The 16,235-nt window shown below is 42.6% G+C and overlaps 1 protein-coding gene across 3 annotated transcripts in view; it reads right to left on the bottom strand.

Annotated features, from left to right (window-relative positions):
• Nucleotides 1-16,235, bottom strand: part of KCTD1 (potassium channel tetramerization domain containing 1) — a 99,401-nt gene that overhangs the window by 9,173 nt on the left and 73,993 nt on the right. For 2 of the 3 annotated variants that reach the window (XM_008582268.1, XM_008582266.1), the window contains exon 3: nucleotides 12,280-12,424. In XM_008582268.1, coding sequence (XP_008580490.1) covers nucleotides 12,280-12,424 — 145 coding nt within the window. Of the gene's footprint in view, nucleotides 1-3,956; nucleotides 4,202-12,279; nucleotides 12,425-16,235 lie in introns of those variants that run through there. The other variant, XM_008582267.1, reaches the window with a different exon arrangement.

A 16,235-nucleotide genomic window follows, 5' to 3' on the forward strand; every position in this document is an offset into this window, starting at 1 on the left:
GCCATCCCTATATAGGATCCGAACCCGGGGCCTTGGTGTTGTCAGCACCGCACTCTCCCGAGTGAGCCACAGGCCGGCCCATGCCTTTCCTTCTAGAGCCAGCAAGTCTTCAGATCTTAGAGTAAATGTGCTTAGAGAAGACCAACTTTGACCCTATGGAGGAATCCTTTCCTACAACAATGAATATTGATAATTTGTCCTCTGATTGAAGGCTCCCAGTGACAGGAAGCTCACTACCTACAAAGGCACCGCATTTACTATACTGGCAGCTCTGTAGTAAATGTCTTCCTCAGAAAGACCCAAATTTCCCTGCAACACCATTTATTTGTTATAATTTTTGCCCTCTGGGCTTATGGTGACTCTTTCATTGACATGTTAACCCTTCAAACATCTGAGGACAACGGTTATGTCAATATTATTCAGGCTAAAAACACCCAATCTTTTCAGCTCTTTCTCATTTCTTCTGACTCTGAGGTGCTTCAACATCCAGTGTGTACTTGACTTTGTCAACATGCTTCCTAAAACCCAAATCAGAAAGGAACCTAACATTTCAGATGTGATCTAATGAACGACTGTACTGTACACCCTTTGTTTGGCCGGGCACTCCAACCACTCTTAATGCAGTCCTTATCAGTTTCTTATGGCTGCTGTCACAATGACCACAAATTTAATGGCTTAAAACTACACATTTATTCTCTTTTATTTCTGGTCAGAGAAGAAAGTCAGAAGTCTAAAATAAGTCATTAAGGCTGTGTTTCTTCTGGAGGCTCTAGGGGAGAATCCATTCCCAGCTTTTTCCAGCTTTTCAGAGTCTGCCAGCATCCCATGGCCCGTGTCCCCACATCCTCCTACCTCTGCTTCTGCGGCCACATCACCTTCTCTCACTCTGGCCCTCCTGCTCCCCTCTTCCACCTATAAGGACCCTCGTGACTACATTGAGCACACCCAAGGAATCCAGGATAATCTCCCCATCTCAAGATCCTTAACTTGATCACGTCTGCAAGTCCCTTTTGTCATAGCTTCCAGGAATTAGGACATGCATCTTTGGGTGGGAGCTGCGGGGGGACAGTATTCTGCCTACACACAGCATAAGGCTGTGTAATCTTTCTGGGCAGTCCCATTACTCTGTTAGTTTACACACATTGCATATAGTGAAATCCCTAAACCTTTTTCACGAGAGCTGCTATGAGCTACGTTTTTCTCATCCAGCATTGGTGAAAAATTTTAACTCTTCATTATTTACCCCCCTTTAACTTTCATACTGTAGGTTCTGAATTTCTTCTAACCTATTGAGAAACCTGGATTCTCTCATGCAGCGTTCTAGGTCTCCCTCTCATTTGTGTGTCATTTTGAACTGGGCGTTCTGTTTCTACATGTGAATCATTCCTTAAAGTACTGAGAGGACAGGCCCTTTGCTCAGCTTGGTGCTCAGGAAATAAATTAAGACTGGATTTCGGCTGTTCAAGCAGTTATAAAACCTGTAATTCTAAAATCATCCAGGCCATAACTGTGGCATTTGCTAGGTGACTTATTGGAGTACTGTATGTTTGCGTGGCACTCTGAGGGGAAGGCTGGTGTTCTGGGAGCTGCCCAAGTTTCCATCCTGCCCAGGGATTCTCCTCAACCATCATATCCCGCAGGGAATGAGGCTAGCAGCACTTGGGCGCAGAAGTCCCCCTCCACTCACTCTGTGTCCTCACCACCTTTTTTCCCCTCTAAATTCACAAACCACGTATTTATCCACTCTGAGGTCTGGCCATGGATGGATAGAGAGCCTCCCAATATATTGTTGCTCGTTGCTATCTGCTCTTGGAAAACTAGGGAAACCCCAGCTCTGTTTAGCCCAGTGACTTCTGGTTGTTCAAGTGGGGGTTTAGAAGGTCCCCCAGTGAGCATCCTGTATCCCGGGACAGCAACTCATGGTTCTGGCCTTGAACTGCTTCAAGCCACCACGTGTTCTCCTACTGTCGTCTGACTCTCGTGGCTCCACGTTGTCCCTTAGCGCGCTCTCCTGCCTGGTTCCCGGGGCCGAGCCTGCCTGCGCTGGGCGAGCAGGCCCCAAGAACAGCTGTGCTGCGCTCTGCGCCGCTGTCCCGTCGCCCACCTGGCTGTCTTGCCTCCAAGCTCCAGCTGCCGAGACCCATAAAGGTCCTTCTCGTTGTGCTCCCATTTTCTGCACGGTTAAGCGCACACCGGCCAATCATTTTCTTGGCAGGCTCCTTTATGTTCGTCTCTTACACGTCCTAGCACACGCTTCCAGTCTCGGCTCATCAGAAAACCCCCTGCAAGGCAGACGCAGTCCCGTTGGCTGCTTTCCTTACAGACCTCATCCTCCTTTCCTTCCTTACTCAGGATCATTTACTTTTATTACCTACATCCCATGTTTATGAGTTTAGCATGTTTCCTTTTCGATTCTCTGGCCTTGTGCTCATTCCCTTCAGATCTCTGAATCTTTTGAAATCTTTCCTTAAGCCTCGGTTCTTACCTGACAATGTCTTTTCCTTGGCTTTTACAAACTCCAGATGACTTGGTCTCTTATTCCCATGGTACTTGGTGGAGACAGGAGTTTATGGGGCAGCAGGAGGTTCAGCACCAGTTCTGAAGGAAACGAATCCAGAGCATCCACTTTTCATCCCTTCTGAGTGAGGAACTTTCAGCAGAGCAACTCTAGAATGTGCTAGAAGCCACTACTCTGCTCCCTGCTCCCGTGCCAATTCTGTCTTCTCTGAGTAAGAAAGCATCACCCATATCTCCTGCTTAGCCCCATATCCAGTTCCTCCCAGGCCTATGATCATGTTTAAATGATTTTAAAATCCTAGAATACAATGAAGAGCTTTTTCAGATTTACAGTAATTTTTCGAGGCGGAAAGATCAAGACCTCATTTCAAAGGTGAGCCTCTCTATGACCCGAGGACAGGTACACAGGACAAGAAGGTAAATATGGGTGAAGTCCCAAATGCAAATGGGCCATCTTTCAAAACGTATTTCTTGATTACATATTTGGAATTCAGAAAACATTTTTCCCAGAGGGAGGAAAATGATATATGTATATACAGTGCATTAGCTTCCTGCTGCTGCTAGAAGAAATGACCACACATCTGGTGGGTTAAAACAACACAGATTTATTCGCTGACAGTTCTGGAGGTCAGACGTCTCAAGAGGATTTCACTGGGCTGCAACCAAGGTGTCGGCAGGGCTGCCTTCCTTCTGGAGGCTCTATGGGAGAATCTATTTTCTTGTCTTTGCCAGCTTCCAGAGGCTGCCCAACTCCTTAGCCCGTGGCCAGCAATCGCATCCACTCTGGCCCTCCCACCCCCCTCCTGGAAGGATCCTCGTGATTATGTAGTGCCCACCTGGATTATCCAGGATACTCTCCCCTCAATTCCCCTTAATCTCAAGACCCTTAACGTAATCACATCTGCAAAGTCCTTTTTGCCACATAAGGCAACATATTCACAAATTCTGGGATTAGGACTCTGGGGGTCATTACTCAACTTACTGCATGCAATTACTGGCTGAACAGAACAGCTCAAGGGCTTATTTAACTCTGATTGTACTTGAAGTTTTGTACAGTACTTGACAGGTCCTTATGCTCCAAAGGCAACTCAACCACTCATTCATTTAAAATCTTATGTGCCAGATGCCATAGAAGGCAGCGCAGGCATAGAGAGGATTATTTTATGGGGAATGCATCCGATGCCTACCAGGAGCTCTAGAAACTCTTCACATACCCACACCCAGGACAGTGGGATCCTGCTCTTGGGACCCCAGGGCAGTGCGTGGTTCCCCAGTGGGCAGGGTACATATGGATCACGGGTACCACCAGCAAAACAGGGGTGCCAAGAAAATGAGGGAAAACGAAAGCGTTTTATATTTTACATTTCAAAAATAACATCTAAGTAGTAGTCATCATAAGAAAAGACAGATCTCTCAGGAAGTATTTTCCTTTAGTGTTAAAGATTGGGGGTGGGGAATGGTAAGCCACCATAGTTTTTTCAGCGTTTGGGGTTTGGAGCCTCTGAAGTTCTTAATCGCCCTGGCTCTGCAATATGTCCTTGGACTGCCATTCTTTCTTTTCTTCAAGGCCTAAGGAACTGGCCCACTTGCTCCTTTCCCCTTCCACCACTTGATACTTCTCGCCAGGAGGTCTCCCCTGTCCAGTGGCACCGACTTCCAGCTTCTCCGGAAGACTCTTGTTTTTCTGAGGTGAAGATTTATATGATGGTTATTCAAGGAAATGGAAGTAGCAGAGAAGTGTCCCTTCCACGTGTTGCTACTGTCTCCACGCCCTACCCTACACATCTTGTACAGAAAGACTAGAGCAGACACAGGTGATAATGACAGGCTGCTAATGGCAGGGCTGACGGCAGAGCCACCTGCATTTTGAAGCAACACCTGGCGTGGCAAGTCAGGTGGACACTACACTATAGAAGGTAGGCCCGGTGTCCAGGGTGTGGCCAGAGCAGGGGCTGATCTGGGATGGGGCTGGGGTCGGGGTGGCTGGGGCTGGGGGATCTGCTCTCCTCCAGTTCTTCCCTGGTTGCTGCAGCTGGTCCTGCTTCTGAGGGAGTATATCTGGGGGAGGGAAGTGCGCATGGGCTGGAGTGCTAAGCAGCGACAGTCTCTGCACCAGGGAGGAAAATCCTAGGTGGCAGCAGCTGAGGCCATGGGCTAGGGCAGATGTTCTCGGTGGGCACTCCTATGAGTGGGCACTGGAGAAAAAATTTCTTAGGGGGCCGGCCCAGCTCACCACTCTGTCTTCTCTCCCAGGGGTATGGACATAGAAGTCATGTCTGTTGCTACAGCTCATTGACTAAAGAGCAGGCATCGGAGCCAAGGCGAGCCAATCAGATGGTATTTCTGTAGAAAGGGAGGGGAAAGAGACTCTGGGCGTTGCTGGGGCAGAGACATGTTAATGGCTGTGCTCTAGAAAAACTCCCACAACTGAGGTCCTCAGAGTTGTCCTGGTGTTTCCATCCCTGAGAGAACGCTTCCACTCTCTGAGATAAATTACTAAGTACTGCCCATAAATACTCCCTTTCTCTTTCCCTTAAACTAGATTATTGGTTCTCAGCTGGCAGTGATTTTGACACTAGGGGGCATGTGGCAATGTCTGGAGACAGTCTCGGTTGTTGCAGCGGGGAGGGAGTGTTCCTGGCCAGAACACTGGGTAGAGGCCAGGGATACCGCTCAAAATCCTACAATGCACAGTACAGGCCCACCACAAAGAATTATTTGGCCCAAAATGTTAATACTGCTTGGGTTGAGAAAGTCTGAACTTGACAGAGATTGTTTTTGTTGCAGCCTAAGGAACACGTAACTCATGTTGATGGAATGGCCAGTCCCAGCGTCATTAATGGTGGTTCAACCGAACATGTCTGTAATGTGATGTGATATGAAGTAGATACATTACTGGAGATATATTCTCACCAAAATGTTTATCTTAAATCCATCAGGCCTTCAGGTATAACTTCCAGTTTACAGGAAATTAGGGGATAGATTAATGAGCTAAACTATGAATGACAAGACAACCAGACAAATCTAGATGGGACATTTTGTAGGACAACTGCTTTAGTCTCTTTGGCAAGTCAGATCATATAAAAAGGAATCAGACTAGAAAATAAGAGGCTTAAGGGACATAACCTAATTCAATATGTGGTCAGATATTGTCTTAGAAAAGCTATCTGTAAAGGACATTTTTGGGTCAACCAGGTAAATTCAAATGTAGTTGCAGTATTGAAGAAAATGAAATTTTAGTAAAATGGAAAGGTAGAGATTATTGTCTCAAATAAGTGTAGAAAAAGATCCAGAAGGCTCCCCACTAAGGTTTCAGCATTGGCAATCTGAGTAATGGAAATATAGCATTTAGATTTTTTTTTTGCTTGTCTGTATTTTGAAAATTTCTAAAATGTACACATACTTCTATAATATTGAAAGGTTATTAAAAATAACCAATAGCCTTCTGAATATAGCCAGGGATGGCTAAGTTGGGGGTTGCTTGCCAGCAAATTTTTTGTCTATACCTAGGAATGGTGGACAGTCATACAGAGAGACCTCAAAAGGTATTAGTGACATGCTGGACACTTACCAAAGATGTTAAAAATAAAAGCCTAGGGAGAGAGAGAATTCTGTGGTTCTCATAAAAAATGGGATCAAAGCTCTGGTCTCCTAGTGTACTGGAAATTACAACTGTGTGTGTGTGTGTGTGTGAGCATGCATGTGTACATGTTTATAAGCAGGGAATAAAGCAACAGTGAACAAATCAGTATAACTGGGGGCATGGGGAAATTAAGGGAAGAGGGACAGTCATATCCATAATAAAACACTGCAGAGAAGTTGTGCAATCACTTCCCCAGAGAACAGATTCCAACCACTTTCCATGGGAGCCAGGGCATAAGCAGCTGCCACTTAAATGGTGTTCTGAAATATGAAATTATCTAAATTGTTAAATGGGTATCTAGTTCAGACAGCACATCGCGGAATGAGATTTTAAGGGGTGTGCGATGCTGTGATTTCAAGATTTAAGCACTTCTTCACCCAGCATTAAAGGCTAGAGAGAAAAGCAGGTAACCAACATGCAGTCTCTCCAGCAAACCCAGTAAAAGAGATTCCCTCCACATGCAAAAACCCATGTCCCTCTTCGAGGGACGGCAGGAAACCCCTGATTAGGAGCACAGCACCTGTAGTGCTACTGTTCAGGGCACGCAGACTGCAAGCTTGCACGTGTAGCTGTGTCTGTGACGCATATAAGCTGAGCTGCTGCTGTGGGTGCAATTCCACTTTCAGCCACGGGAGCCCAGTGACTGCCTTGCCTCCCATTCACCACTGCTGCTCCTCCCAGCTTCCAGAACACCCTGTAATTTATGGCCTGTCACCTAGAGGTTCTGTGGGAAACATTTCAAGGCCCTGGGATACGTGAGTTTCATTTGACATGCTTTTGTGTTTTTTTCCCCAAGCGTGGGCTACAGCTAAATCCTTAGCCAATTAAAGGGTGTGTTCAGTAGGTTGAATTGATGAATAGCAGGTCTTCAAGGGCTCTGGAGTCCTCAGGGAGCAGGTGAAAGGTGAAAAGCAACCATCCCAGCCCTAGGCAGGTGGGTGACCGGGTGAGACCTCAAGGGATGGTCCTCTGCAATCGGCCAAATCCTGACTCCACACAGACGCTTTTCCCTCCCCAGCATCTAACCTGAATGCTCTTGGAAGAAAACCAGTGTCTGCCGTGTAGGTTTACGTGCTGAGGGTTAAACCAACGTATTTGTTTAAAATACCTAGCCCACTTCTGGAAGATGCTGTGACTAAAACCAAATGGCTAATATCATTTTCTATCTGTAATTCCCAATATATTGTTTTGTGTTTCCCTGGAGTCTGCATCCGTTTTAATTATGGCAATTATAAATTAATAGATTACCCAAATAAGTAGCTTAGGATGATGATATTATGCATCTCTTATATTTTCTATTTGGTCCTATATGATTTTAAATCGAAGTGCATTGCCTAATTATATTTAGCTTCTGACCTATTATTTTGCCCCTTTCTGCTGTGTTTAAATTAATTAATATGAAGCAATTATTGTATGTCCAGCACACAAATCGAAGTGCATTGCCTAATTATATTTAGCTTCTGACCTATTATTTTGACCCTTTCTGCTGTGTTTAAATTAATTAATATGAAGCAATTATTGTATGTCCAGCACACAAATTCCTCTAGAAAAACAAAAATGTCCCTGCCTGCAAGAACCTTATAATGCAGTAAGGAAGTCAAGACATACACATAAAATATCCAGAGTCCAAAAACAAGAAAGCATGTGACGAGGTTTTAGGTGAACTGGTGTGAACCAGAGTCTAGTCTGAATGTGAGCCTCACCCACTTTACCTACGCATCTATCCGTCCATGCCCCAAACACCAACGTGCTGAGCACGTGGCAGGTGCCTAGTGAGTGTGACAGCTCTGACCAGCTTCCCCAACAGCTCTTCCCTACCCCTACCCCTTTGCCCACTTCTCTCACTACAGAGGCTGAAAGAGACAGAAAAAAAATCACTTTCTCAGCCTCCTTTGAAGCCAGGGGAGACTCATTTCTGGCCAGTGAACCATAAAGGGGACATCTTCTGGGGGATCTTCTGACAACGACAGTTTTATGATTAAAAAGCCCTTTTTCCTTCCTTGAATGAGGACGTGAAGCTTGGAGCTATGGTAGTCACCTTATGACCCTGAGGCGGCAGGCATGAGGCCCAAATGTCAACACCGAGGATGGCAAAACAAAAAGACAGACAGAGTCCAGGCCCTTGATAACATCACTGAGCAGATCCCTCTGCCAGCAGCCATGGACTCTGACTTCTTAGCCGAGAAAAACCACATCTCCATTAGTTGAATGGCCGTTCTGACACTGGTAGCTGAAAGCGTCTCTAACTTACAGCTGGGTATACAGCACTAAACAACAGAGACAGATAATTACATATGTCGTCTGGGTGACCACAGAGCATCACGGGGTACAGGAGGGCAGGAGAAGACCGCGGAGGCAGCCAGAACTGCATGTTCTGAAGGGGCAAGAGGACAGAGCACTGGAGGAGCTTGGAGAAGCCCTGCGGGGCACATGCACAGGGTAAGGGCTGGGGGAGGCGAGCAGGGGCCTGAGCCTTCTGGGCCTTGTGGGCTCTGACAAGTATGTAGTGCTCTGCCCCAGGGACAGGGAGAAGTCCCTGCAGAGTTTCAAGCAGGAGCAAGTCATGAGACACTATTTGAAAAGTATCCCCAGGGTCAGGGATGGGGTGGAAGATGGGGGAGGGAGAGGGAAAGGTGGGTGTGGATCTCACGGGGCAACAGGAGGGTCCTTGTGGTGACAGAACTGTTCTGTACCTTGACTGCATCAGTGTCAGTAGCCTGGATGGGATGTTCTACTATAAGTTTGCAAGACGTTACTACTGGGAAGCTGGGTAACAGAAGCGTATTATTTCTTACAACTGGACATGAATCTACAATGATCTCAAAATTGGGGGAAGCAAGGTGACAAAAGTGTGTTATTTCTTAAAACTGCATGTGAATCTACAATGATCTGAAAATAAAAAGATTAATTTAAAAAGTGTCTCCTGGTTTGAACGGAAACAGTGGATGAGAGAGGGGTGAGCGGGGGAGAGTGGAGACTGATGAAACCAGTCCAGCTGCTGGGCCTTGGACTTGAGGGCTGGGATGAGAGGAGAGGATTGACTTGAGAAGTATCCAGAAGTGGGATGGACAGACTCACCGATGGATCATATGTGGGAGGAAGAGAAGAGGAAAAGTCCAGGATGACTCCCAGGTTCCTGCCGTGAGCAGGCAGATGGCTTTTGGCATCTATCACTGAGACAGGATACAAAGAAAGAGGAGCAGGTTTCATGGGACTGGCAGCAAGGAGGGAGAGGCCACCAGGGAGCATGTTTTTGGGTAGCTTAAGTTTAAGGAACTGTTTTACTTTAATTATGTAAGTAATATGTGAATGACTGCTCATTGTAAAAAAATAAATAAAATTCAAACTAAAGTATATAGAACTAAAAGAGAAATTTCCTCCTTCACCCTTCTCTCAATTCCACGAGGCCCTGGGAACTGCCATTGGCTCTCAAGCCTCCCTCTGACTCATTCCAGGGCTACAGGGTAACTGCACATGCTGGGTGCAGTTATTACTCTCTCTCTTATTTTCTTGCCAAATGCATATAGTTGTCTTCATGTGAAGTAAGCGTGCATGTGATGCAACTTCTCTGTACTCTCTTTTCCATTTGGCTAATAACCTTGGCACATGCCTCACTGTTCAAAATCCTGAAGGAGAGGATGGATAAGAGGCCCCTGAACCCCTTATTAATTTGGGATCTACTCCTCTAGATCTTTTTCTATGCATTTATATGTGCACATACATGATTTTTTACATAAATAGGAACATACTAAACATATTATTCTGCAACTTAATATTTTCACTGAATAATAAAATTTTGATTTTTTTCCCACATATCAACAAATGTAGGTCTCCTACATTTAGAAAACTATTCTATAGTATGAATACTTTATATTTGTAACCATCTGCTATTGTTGAACATTTTTTTAGTTGTGTCAAGTTTCTGCTATTACACACGTAACTATAATAAACATCCCATGTATATATATATATCTTTACATATCTATATGAATATTTTGGAAAGCTAAATAGAATGGAATTGCTAGATCAAAAAGTATACATATTTGAAATTTTAATAGCTACTGCTGAATTGCCCTCCAAAAATGTTGGACAATTTTCACTTCCAACCACATTGTATATTCTCAAACAATGCATATTATCAATCTTTTAAAGAATTTTTGCCAATCTAATGGATAAAAAGGAGTATCTCATTTTATTTTTGTTTCTTTGATACTGGAGAGATTGAATATCTTTTCAAATGCTTATTGGTGATTTCTACTTTTATATCTGGGAAAATTTTGCTTATAGCTTAAAAAGTTTTCCATTGGGTTGCTTGTATTTTTCTTATAGAGTTTTTGTTTGTTTCTTTCTTAGAGCTTTAGGAGCTCTTTTATGATGGATATTAATCTTTTGTTGCAAACATTTCTTCTAGGGTGACAAATCTTTTATTTGTATATAGTGTCTTTCATTCAACAATTTTAAAAAAATAGTGGCTTCTGGTATTATGTCTTGCTTAGATAGGACCTCTCTGCCTCAAAATTTTACTTTTAGAAATTCCTTTATATTTTTTATTTTTTATTTTTTTTCCTTTTTGTCTTTTTTCGTGTCCGGCAACGGATCGCAACCCTCAGTGTTGCGCCCATATCGGACCGGGACCGGCAACGGGATCACAACCCTCGGTGTTGCCCCCACACCTCGCTCAGCCAGTGAGCGGGAACCGGTCTGTATGTGGGATCCGAACCCTCGGCAGGAGCACCACCGCGCTCCCAAGCGGCGCACTGTAGCAGTGTGCCACCGGGCCGGCCCTATATTTTTTTATAATACTTTTACAGCTTTACTATTTATGTTCATTTCTGGAATTTTTGTGAACTTATGATGTGAAATAGGGCTCTGACTTTACATTTTCCCCAAATGTCTCAGTGTCAATTATTGACAATTCCTTTCTTCCCCCACTTATTTGAAATACCACCTTTATGACATACCAAATTCCTGTGTGCACACACATCTGTGTCCAGACCCTTTTCTTCTCCCTTGATCTACTTGTAAATTTCAGCCCTGTCAGAATCACATCTTTTAATTAATAAAGCTCCATAGTATGTTTTGATGTTGGTAGGACACATTCACCTCTACCACTGCTATGATGACCTGCAGTAATAGCTATTCCTAACCTTTTTTTCCCTCCTACACAAATTTATAAATGGTTCAAATTTCGTTTTTGTTTTTTTCTTTTCCAAATTTCATTTTTTAAAAGTCTGTGACTTACATGGGTTTGCACTGAATGTGTAGATTAATTTGGGGATAACTGACCTCTCACCAATATTGAGGCTTCCCATCCAAGAACACAGAATGTTCCTTCATTTATTCAACTCTTCTTTTATACTTGCATGTAGAGATTTACGGTTTTCTTAATCAGGCTTTGCACTGACTCTTGCTATTCTGTAGAAAAGCTATTGATTATAATACAAAGGCACTTCAAATAGTTCATGGAAACATAGAATTAAAAGATAATATAAATCTTTCCTTAAATTTTTTGAAGTATTCTTATATATTGGTCCTGAATTTAGATGCTTTAATGAGTTCTTTATTAGTTGTAATAGAATTTAGTTGATTCTTTAGAACTTTCTACTTAAAGAAACATTATCAGCTGCAAAAGTTACATTTTCATATATTCTTTCCTAATATTAACACTTTCTACGTGTTCTTCTTCTCTAATTCCATTGCCTAGAGTTGCCCGCAAATGTAGGACTATCTTGGTGTGATTAACTTTTAATACTTATTACTAACTTTAACAAGTCTAAAATGTTACTGATACTGTTTGCTTTGGATTTCTATGAGAAAAAGTCTTCATTCTCTAGCTTGCTGACACTTAGAAATGAGCTTTGAATTTAATCATTTTTTTTTCAATTTATTAAAATAAACTGTAATTCAATTCTTTCAATAAAAAGTGATCCTTTTTGGTCATATAAAACTTTAATGACCATATACTACTTCATGAAGATAGCATAACCATGTCAAAGAGACCTTTCTGATGCCATTATATGTTGGTATATGTTAAAAATATAGAACTAAAAATACTTTTTGGAGCACATCAAAACAAATCACGTATTTATGCTACTGATAATTTAATATGAATCCCTCACCTTGAAGTCATCAGGAATGAGGAGTTTTGATGTTCGTAGAAAATTCAAGATATATCTGAACATCTGTCCATCTCTGTCAATGAAATAGTGCTGTTTGAGACTGTCCAAAACAATGGGTTCTGTACCATCAAAAAGTCTTCCAATTCTGTGATAGAAAAGAGGCAAAAATGAAGACAATTAGATCAATTGTTCAGCCACTAAGACTAAGAGCTACAGTTTTGTGTCACTGTCAAAGGTAGCACTTTCAAAGATGGCAGTCTGGAAAAACCACCTGTTAAGTAGTTATGGTTCTCTGGGAAGTTCTGGTCCCTGCCAGATAAATATCTCAGGACCAGACAATTCAAAATAGTCTCAGGCTGTCTCAAGTAAATTCTTTTATTCACTGCCTTTAACCTACAAAGAAAATGTTCCTGACATGGTGATTATGGCTAAGAGCTGTCACTGTAATGGAAGATCACATCTTTCCTCCTGTTACTTAAAACAACCTTCTCTGCTACTTAAAAAATGTTATTGCTCCAAAGTGTCTTTTCAACAGATTCTACTAAAAAAAGCAATTCTGTTCTTAAGAAATGTTTTCTGAGTTTTCCCCATCCACGAATCTCAAACTTTCTACAAATAAAGCAATGCCTATATGCTGACATCTACTTTTAATTAAAAAATAAATAATTTAAAATATCTCTCATCTAAGAGAAAATGTTTTCCATTAACAATATGCAGTCCAGTTTCTTAGGTTTCAGCAAAAAGCAGTTTTAGCAGCCAGGTATTGTCACAAAAAAATAAACATTTGACCACCCCCAAAATGTGATCTAGTCTGGCAGATAAGTGATTATTAGTAATTTTTTAAAAAAACAGGGACACATAATACATTTTCCCCATTTTTTGAGTTAACGTTTGTACAGTGTGCCACAGGTAAGTGTTTTGCATTCATCATCATTTATCCCATTAAGGAAAGCCAAAACTCAACACTTTAGAATACATTCAGTTAATAGAGAGTGGTTACATCTATACTACGAACCAGTAGACACACAAACATTCTATATCAGAAAATAGGATTTAGGGCCGAGCCCGTGGCGCACTCGGGAGAGTGCGGCGCTGGGAGCGCAGCAGCCCTCCCGCTGTGGGTTCGGATCCAGGTGATGGCCGGTGCGTTCACTGGCTGAGCGAGGTGCGGCTGGTCTCAAAAAGGACAAAAAAAAAAAAAAAAAAAAAAAGAAAATAGGATTTACACAGTAGAAATCACTTTCTTTACTAAAAGGTGCATTTTACTTTTCATTAACAACGTAGGCAGACAAATGGCTCCATTTTTTTTTTTTCTTTTTTTTTGGCGGCTGGCTTTGGCTCCATCTTATAATGAAAAGATTTGGAACGTTATTTTATTGCTTTGAAGATGATTTTGAAATCATACATTTTCTAATCTTATGTTGAAATGGGATAGGAGTAAAGGTAAATCAATAATTCTACCCCCCCCCTAAAATACAACAAAGTAGGAAAGCCACTTCCTTCCCCCCAACAAAAGGCACGTGAATTTTTATTTCAATAAAAATCTTTTAAAGATAATTTAAAAAACTCATGTCCTATGTGAAGGTAGTAATGCAAAGAAAAAAGCAACTAATTATGGTAGGGTTATGTTTCTAAAACTCAATACATTTTTCTGAGCTAGTGCTTTCATCCAACTTTCCATGAACTGACCGTGATCATCCAGGGTGTGGATTATTACCATCCTGGGATCCTTTCACTACATGCTACCTAGTCATTCCTCATTGACACGTCAATCAAATAGAGGGCTCCAAACTCAAATATGCTTAGTCACTTACTTGTAGTGTTTCCAGAACATTCTGATGCAGGATGGGAAAGAACAAGACTTATTTGCCTATTATTAAGACATTTTGTTCTTTGCTACTCATAACAACGATAAACTTATAGTTGACAGGGGAAGAAAAGAGAGCTATATTAATGAAGTTTTTCCAGATAACTTTCACTATGCTCAGCACTTTATATATGTAACAAATCCATTAGCCTCATTTTAAAGATGAAGAAATAGGCTTGAAAAGATGAGTAACTTGCCCAACTAGTTAAGTAGCACCGGGGATTTGTGCACAGTCTGATCCTAAAGGGGCCTCCCTACAATGATTGGAATGAAAAGAATTACCACTAGAGGATGAAAGCTTTTGGTCTAGAATTTTTATTTCTATCATATATTTGTTGAGAAAAACTTTACAATGAAATCCAAGTTCCTATACTAATTACTTTTGTGGCCTGAAATAAATCAGTATCAAAAATCTCAAGTCACTTTAGTAAACAGATAAAGACATGAAAAGAATTTTATTCTCAAATAAAAACTATGCTTTTTTGGGCCAGCCCGTGGCTCACTTGGGAGAGCGTGGTGCTGACAACACCAAGTCAAGGGTTAAGATCCCCTTACTGGTAACAAAACAAAACAACAAAAACTATGCTTTTTCGTCTTACATAAATGCTCATTTTCAAGTCTAGACATGGATGTACACCAGCTCAGACTGGGTGATTAATAAATCTATAGAACGAATGAGTGAGGGAATCAGGAAAGAAGACTGTGCAATGGGAATGGGGCTTGTCCAGTTATCGCTATAATTTGCGTGAACCTACTTTTCAGTCCCCATTTCTTTTATAAAATTAAGTCTCACTTTATTCTGTAAAATAACCCTAATTTTTTCTCAGGGTTAATGAGAAAATCCAATGTGGTCATGGTGAGCTCCAAAAGTGTACAGCAGGCCGGCAACCCGGCAAGCAAGGAGCAGGCCCCTGGGGTCCTGAGACGGGAGCCCAGGGCCAGTCCCCCACCCCCACCCGCCCCAACATCTTAAATATAATTGTTAATAAGGTGGTGTGTTTCTTTGGGCTGTGTGGCTTATCTGCTCATGTCCGTCACCAAATTTCTACTTAGATTTTTCTAATTCATTTTTAAAAGTTCTTTTTGTATTAAGCATGTTAATCAATGAATGTTATATTTGTTTCTTATCAATTGACTTATTTAATTTGTGATGTGTTCGTCCGTTTCTATGTTGAGAAAATCATTTTCTATCTAAACATTAAATTAAAAAAAGTGTAAAAACCACAATTATTTCCTTTAACTAAATGATAATAAAAACACAAGTTAATAACAAAAAGTGCACAGCAATAGAAGGTACTCCAAATTAGCCAACAAAAAGGTCTATGAAAGGGCCGGCCTGGTGGCGCACTGCTACTGTGCGCTGCTTGAGAGCGCAGCGGCGCTCCCACCCAGGGTTCGGATCCCACATACAGACCCGCCACTCACTGGCTGAGCGAGGTGCGGGCACAACACCGAGGGTTGCGATCCCGTTGCCGACCCGGTCCGGTACGGGTGCGACACTGAGGGTTGCGATCCGTTGCTGGACACGAAAAAAGACAAAAAAAAAGGAAAAAAAAAAAAAAAAAAAGGTCTACGAAAGCAGCTCTTAGAAGACAGCAGGCACACTAGGGAACAGGATTTAAGGAGGAAAAGGAGTAATCTTGGCAAAGGTGTATTGTTATAGACCTTAACAAAACAGGAGAGAAGTGTTATTTAAATGGTTGTTACGGTGCAAAAAACAAAAGCAAAAACGACCGCTGGCAGATATAGGAGATCGGACATGGATACATTTAGAGGTACCGTCACTTCCCACGTAGGTGAAATGGAAACAAGACGCACAGGAGAGAGCAGGAGGGAAGTGTGCACAGGGGCCAAGCCCTACAACAGCCTGCCCAGCGTGTGCCCTGCAGGTAGCTGCGGCCTCGGGGCCAGGCAGAGGGGACAAGTGCCCTCTCCAGGCGGACTCAGTCGAGACCAAAGGAGGTGAGGAGCTGTGCGGAGAAGCGCTGGACTCCACCGGGCAGTGAGGAAGACCTGCTGGGGGAAACCGCTGGCGGTGGCCGGGCCCGCGCCAGCCCAGGGCGGCCGGCGGGAGGCTGCGCGGCTGGGG

The sequence above is a fragment of the Galeopterus variegatus genome, unplaced genomic scaffold (assembly GCF_000696425.1).
Source record: "Galeopterus variegatus unplaced genomic scaffold, G_variegatus-3.0.2 Scaffold2552, whole genome shotgun sequence".
NCBI classification, from domain to species: domain Eukaryota; kingdom Metazoa; phylum Chordata; class Mammalia; order Dermoptera; family Cynocephalidae; genus Galeopterus; species Galeopterus variegatus.